The sequence below is a fragment of the Oryctolagus cuniculus genome, chromosome 19 (genome assembly GCF_051225735.1).
Source record: "Oryctolagus cuniculus isolate XC-2025 breed Fujian yellow rabbit chromosome 19, ASM5122573v1, whole genome shotgun sequence".
Taxonomy (NCBI): domain Eukaryota; kingdom Metazoa; phylum Chordata; class Mammalia; order Lagomorpha; family Leporidae; genus Oryctolagus; species Oryctolagus cuniculus.
This window is the reverse complement of record NC_142885.1, coordinates 71,858,384-71,864,008: the sequence shown is the minus strand read 5'-3', so window position 1 is coordinate 71,864,008 and position 5,625 is coordinate 71,858,384. Positions and strand designations below refer to the sequence as shown.

Below are 5,625 nucleotides of genomic sequence, written 5' to 3'. Positions count from 1 at the left end.
ACGGACCACGTCCGGCCTTGCCCCAGAGAGGAGTCGAGTGCTGCCGCCCAGCCCCGCCCGGATGAAGGGGAAGGAGGCATCTGCACAGACTGCACCGACGACTCCATGGACACGACGTTCCTTTTGGGATTTACTTATTGGAAAAGCTGAGTCGTAGAGACAGAGACATGGAGAGAGAAAGAGAGAGAGGGACAGAGAGAGAGAGGGACAGAGAGAGAGGGACAGAGAGAGAGGGACAGAGAGAGAGAGGGACAGAGAGAGATCTTCCATCCAGGGTTCACTCCACAAACGGCTTCGAAGGCTGGGACTGGGCCAGGCTGGAGCCAGGAGCCTGATTCCATCCTGTGTGGCACGGAGGTGGCAGGCACCCAGGCTCTGGGGCCATCTTCTGCTGCTTTCCCAGGCACTGTAAGAGGGAGCTGGACTGTGTGGCAGGAAGGAACAGGGGAGCCCTGGCTCGGCTGGGCCGCAGTCCCTGTCTGAAATGCCCGTGTGCGCTCCCTGTGGACTGCACGCTGGGTTTTGCCTTGCAAAGACTGTGTAAAATGTGCTTTCCTGACTGCCGGGTGTGGGGCCCCCTCCCCCGGCTCTTCCTCAGATTCCCAAATACCAGGACCCACTTCTCGCACATCCCCCGCATACGGTCGGCGCAGGTGCACACTCATGGCGTCAAGCTGGCATGGCGGTGGACAACGCGGTCAAGAACATGGACAACTTGGATGGCACGCTGTCCACGCTGAGGCACACGCTCCCCTACATGCTTCGCGTGGACCCGGTCAACTTCAGGGTGAGCGCAGAGCGCAGACTCCCTCCTGTGGGCAGGGTTGGTGTCTGGGGCTGCCCACCCGCCCTGACTGCCCCCTGCCACGCAGCTGCTGCCCAACTGCCTGCTGGTCACCCTGGCCGGGTACCTGTCCAGGGACTTCACCGCCGAGTCGCAACTCACATGGGACAAGTTCCTGCGCCACGTGTTCATCATCCCGACCGAGAAGTACCCCTGAGAGCACTCAGCACCCCTGGACAGCCGGACACCCCTCCCGTGTCCCTGACCCGCCCGGGCACCCTCTCCACTCCCCAATAAACTCATGCGGAAGGATGAGCTGTGTCCCGCGTTCCTTGTGCCAGGGGAAAGGGGCAGAAGCTGTGCCCAGCGGGCCGGGTCGGTGTCCACAGTGCGGGCCGACTCCCGCGACCCTAGGGGCTGCACTGGGGATCCGGCTGCTCTCTCCATCCCGGGGAGCATCCCCAGGTGCCTCGGAGAGTTCGAGCGGCACAGGCGCTCTGAGTCCCGCAGGCTGAAGGCTGGGCACTCCTTTGGCACAGGCCGGTCGTTGATCTGATAAGGTCATGCAGGGCGATGGCGCCGGCGCATCCGGGTCCCGCTCCAGATCTCTGGCCGGGATCGCACATCCGGGAGGTGCTGCGGCGCCAGTAGGTCCTGCGGGGTTACAGACCCTCAGCGAGGCCAGAGCAGGAACTCAGTTCAGGAGCAGGGAAGAGCTGTCACTAGCCGTCAAGTCAGCTAAGGCCTTCGTGGCAGCAGAGCTGTGGGCCGGCAGATGGAGGAGCTCTCTCTTCTGTCTCTGCCTCTCTCTTGGAAGTCTTTCACTAAATGAATAAAATAATTTCAGCAAAACACTTGTACTAATATTCACCAGAAACAATAGAGCAGAGCAAATGAGCACACCCAAGGAGGCGTCCATGCTAGCAGAGGCACAGGGTGAGCCACAGGGACACACGACGGCACGCTGTCAGGACAGCCCGGAGGGACACGGTGGCACATTGCAGGCCATGGCCCGTCCCTTCATGCCAACAGGGTGGGAACAGGGCAGCTTCCTAGGATGTCAGAGACACACGTGTCTACCCTGCTGGGAACCCTGCACAGAAGGAAGCCTGTGTTCCCACGGAGCCCACCCCGTGAATGTTCACAGCGGCTGTCTGGGCCTTAGCAACCCAAATGTCCTCAAGGCGTGCACGGACCACGTCCGGCCTTGCCCCAGAGAGGAGTCGAGTGCTGCCGCCCAGCCCCGCCCGGATGAGGGGAAGGAGGCATCTGCACAGACTGCACCGACGACTCCATGGACACGACGTTCCTTTTGGGATTTACTTATTGGAAAAGCTGAGTTGTAGAGACAGAGACATGGAGAGAGAAAGAGAGAGAGGGAGAGAGAGAGAGGGACAGAGAGAGAGAGGGACAGAGAGAGAGAGGGACAGAGAGAGAGACGACAGAGAAAGAGAGGGACAGAGAGAGAGGGACAGAGAGAGATCTTCCATCCAGGGTTCACTCCACAAACGGCTTCGAAGGCTGGGACTGGGCCAGGCTGGAGCCAGGAGCCTGGACACCATCCTGTGTGGCACGGAGGTGGCAGGCACCCAGGCTCTGGGGCCATCTTCTGCTGCTTTCCCAGGCACATTAGGAGCGGGCTGGACTGGAAGAAGAGCAGCCCACCCTCCAACCGCTGCCCACATGGAATGCCTGTGTCACACACAGTGGCTTAACCCACTGTGCACGGTGCTGGCCCATACAGGACATTCTTGCAAAACACAAACTTGTAGTGGTTTCCAGAGGTTGGGAGGGGAGGAGGGCAGCCAGAGCGTGGCTGAGGAGTGTGCGGGTGATGGAGCTGGCTGTGTGTGGCAGCTGCTGGTTACAGCCCAGACAAGCCTAAAGCGACGGAGGTGACTATCTTGTGCTGGGATTTTTCTTCTATCTCGTCGTGTGGGGAGGCTATCGGCCTCACTGCTGGGAGAGCCGGGTCAGGGCCCACCTCCACTCCTGCTGGTGTGGCCCCGGGAGGCAGCACTGACAGCTGCACTACCTGGATTCTGCCACTCCCGCGGGAGACCTGGATGCACTTCCTGGCTCCTGGCCTCAGCCCTGGCCCAGCCCTGGCCCAGCTCCTGCCGTCCAGGCCCTCGTCTGCCTGGCAAGTACACAAAGGATCTCTAAGACATAGAAGGCAGGTGCCCGTGCTGCAGCAGCCCCGCCCAGGGCAACACTAGGGTCCCCAGCAGCAGCACGTGACCTCAGGTGGCTGATCTCCCATCAGCCTGCCGGCTCCTCCCAAGCTCAGGGCACAGAGGGCTCCGCTCAGCGCCCCAGGGAGAGCCGTGTTCCTGGAGGGAACTCAGGGTCACAGACACCCGTGGGTCGGCCTGACGAGTGCCTGGGTGGGGTGGCCCAAGGGCGGGCAGCGGCCCCTGCTGCTCTGGTTGTCCCCATTTTGTGACTCTGGGAGGATGAGGACAGCGCAGCACGGCCATGCCGGGATGACCCCTGGGACGGCAGGGCCCCTATCTCCCCTGGACCCAGTGGAGAGACTGCGGCCAACGCCCCTGGAAGGCCCAGCAAGAGTGGTAGCCCCTCACCCGCCTCCCCCACCAGGCCCTGACCGCCTCTGTCATGGTGCCCAATAACAGACCCCACCCCCACAGCCCCTTCTGCTCCTCCCCTCTTCCCAGAAGCAGCCAGGGCCTGGCTGGACTCTGCTCCCCGTATATAAGGGAGCCTGCGGACTGAGCACCACCACACCCAGTGCTCAGCACCTCCAGCCCCTGTGCAGCAGCCCAGCCCCGGCCTCACCATGTCTCTGACCAAGAGCGAGAGGACCATCATCATGTCCCTCTGGGACAAGGTCTCCTCCCAGTCTGAGGCCATCGGCACTGAGGCCCTGGAGAGGTAGGTGCCCCATGGGTCACAGCCTGAGTGTCCAGACCAGGGACGGGGAGAGGTCAGGAGGAGGGACGGTGACGCAGTGGCCAGTCTTCCTGCTCATGGCCTCCACCAGCAGCTGGGGACTGAGTGGCAGGAACAGGGGAGCAGGGGCTGGGCTGGGCCGCAGTCCCTGTCTGAAATGCCCGTGTGCGCTCCCTGTGGACTGCACGCTGGGTTTTGCCTTGCAAACACTGCGTGAAAGTGAGCTTCTCCTGACTGCTGGGTGTGGGGCACCCACCCCCAGGCTCTTCGTAAGCTATCCGAAGTCCAAGCCCAGCTTCCCCCACTTTGAACTGCAAGAGGGCTCCGCGCAACTGCGGGCTTATGGAGCCGAAGTGGCGGCCGCGCTGGACGACGCAGTCAAGAACATGGACAACTTGGATAGCGCGCTGTCCCCACTAAGAGACCTGCTGGCCTATAAGCTGCGCATTGACCCGGTCAACTTCAGGGTGAGCGCAGAGCACGGGCGACTGGGTGGGACGGGGCCTTGTGGGCAGGGCTGGGCGCGAGGTCCAGGCCGGGATCGGGGTTGGATTCGGGTAGGCTCTTGGTGTCTACCTCTCCGCCCTCTGCTGACTGCCCCCTGCTGTGCAGTTCCTGTCCCACAGCTTGCAGGTCACCCTGGCCAGGACCCTGCCCAGAGACTTCACCGCCGAGGCCCAAGCTGCCTGGGACAAGTTCCTGGGCCGAATGTCTGACGTCGAGACCGCTAAGTAGTCCTGAGCGTGGCTCCGCACCCCTGGACAGCCGGACACCCCTCCCGTGTCCCTGACCCGCCCGGGCACCCTCTCCACTCCCCAATAAACTCATGCAGAAGGATGAGCTGTGTCCCGCGTTCCTTGTGCCAGGGGAAAGGGGCAGAAGCTGTGCCCAGCGGGCCGGGTCGGTGTCCGCAGTGCGGCTGCACTGGGGATCCGGCCGCTCCCTCCATCCCGGGGAGCATCCCCAGGTCTCTCGGAGAGTTCGAGCGGCACAGGCGCTCTGAGTCCCGCAGGCTGAAGGCTGGGCACTCCTTTGGCACAGGCCGGTCGTTGATCTCATAAGGTCATGCAGGGCGGTGGCGCCGGCGCCGGCCAGGTACAATAAGTGCACCCGCCACATCCGGGTCCCGCTCCAGATCTCTGGCCAGGATCACACATCCGGGAGGTGCTGGGGCACAGTGGGTCCTGCAGGGTTACAGACCCTCAGCGAGGCCAGAGCAGGAACTCAGTTCAGGAGCAGGGAAGAGCTGTCACGGAGCCTCACGGCTGCCTGCAGGTGCTCCTCCCAGGAGCTACAACGGGAGCAGGGGCCTGGCTTCATTCACCCCGAGGCACTCCCTGTGGTCCGTGTCGTTCCTGGGTCTTTTACTTTAAACATGCTAATATACCTCGTGATGTGACAGAGTCTAGACATTACGGGTTTTTTAAAGGAGATTTATTTATTTGAAAGGCAGAGTTACAGAGAAAGAGGCAGAGACAGAGAACAAGAGATCTTCCATCTGCTGGATGGCTCCTCAAATGGCCACAGTGGCCAGGGCTGGGCCAGACCACAGTCAGGCGCCAGGAGCTTCTTCCAGACCTCCCTGTGGGTGCAGGGGCCCAAGCACCCAGGCGTCTCCCACTGCAGTCCCAGGAGCATCAGCAGGGCGCTGGGTCAGAAGTGGAGCCCCCGGGGCCTGAACTGCTGCCCACACGGGACTTGGGCTCCACAGGCAGCATCTTTCCCCGCTACGCCACTACTCCACCCTTAGCCTGAGTCCTAACCGCCTAGCCACACACGGGCCTGAAGGCATGTTGAGGGCAAGCTGAAGGTGGTGCCATGCAGCCTCGTGCCCGCCCCGGCCCTGTCCAGGGGCCCCTCCCCCAATCCGAGTCTCCCCAGGCCCCAGTAAGGAGCTAGGGTACTGGGGCTCCCAGTCTTGGAAACAA

The 5,625-nt window shown here is 62.4% G+C and overlaps 1 protein-coding gene and 1 pseudogene across 1 annotated transcript; both read left to right on the top strand.

Annotated features, from left to right (window-relative positions):
• Nucleotides 487-1,101, top strand: HBZ2 (zeta globin pseudogene; annotated as a pseudogene).
• On the top strand, nt 3,541-4,528 carry LOC138846942 (hemoglobin subunit zeta). The gene is made up of 3 exons (XM_070064221.2): nt 3,541-3,679; nt 3,960-4,164; nt 4,310-4,528. The coding sequence occupies exons 1-3, from the start codon at nt 3,585-3,587 to the stop codon at nt 4,430-4,432; spliced, it is 423 nt and encodes a 140-aa protein (XP_069920322.1). The 5' UTR covers nt 3,541-3,584; the 3' UTR covers nt 4,433-4,528.
• The last annotated feature ends 1,097 nt before the right edge of the window (nt 4,529-5,625 follow it).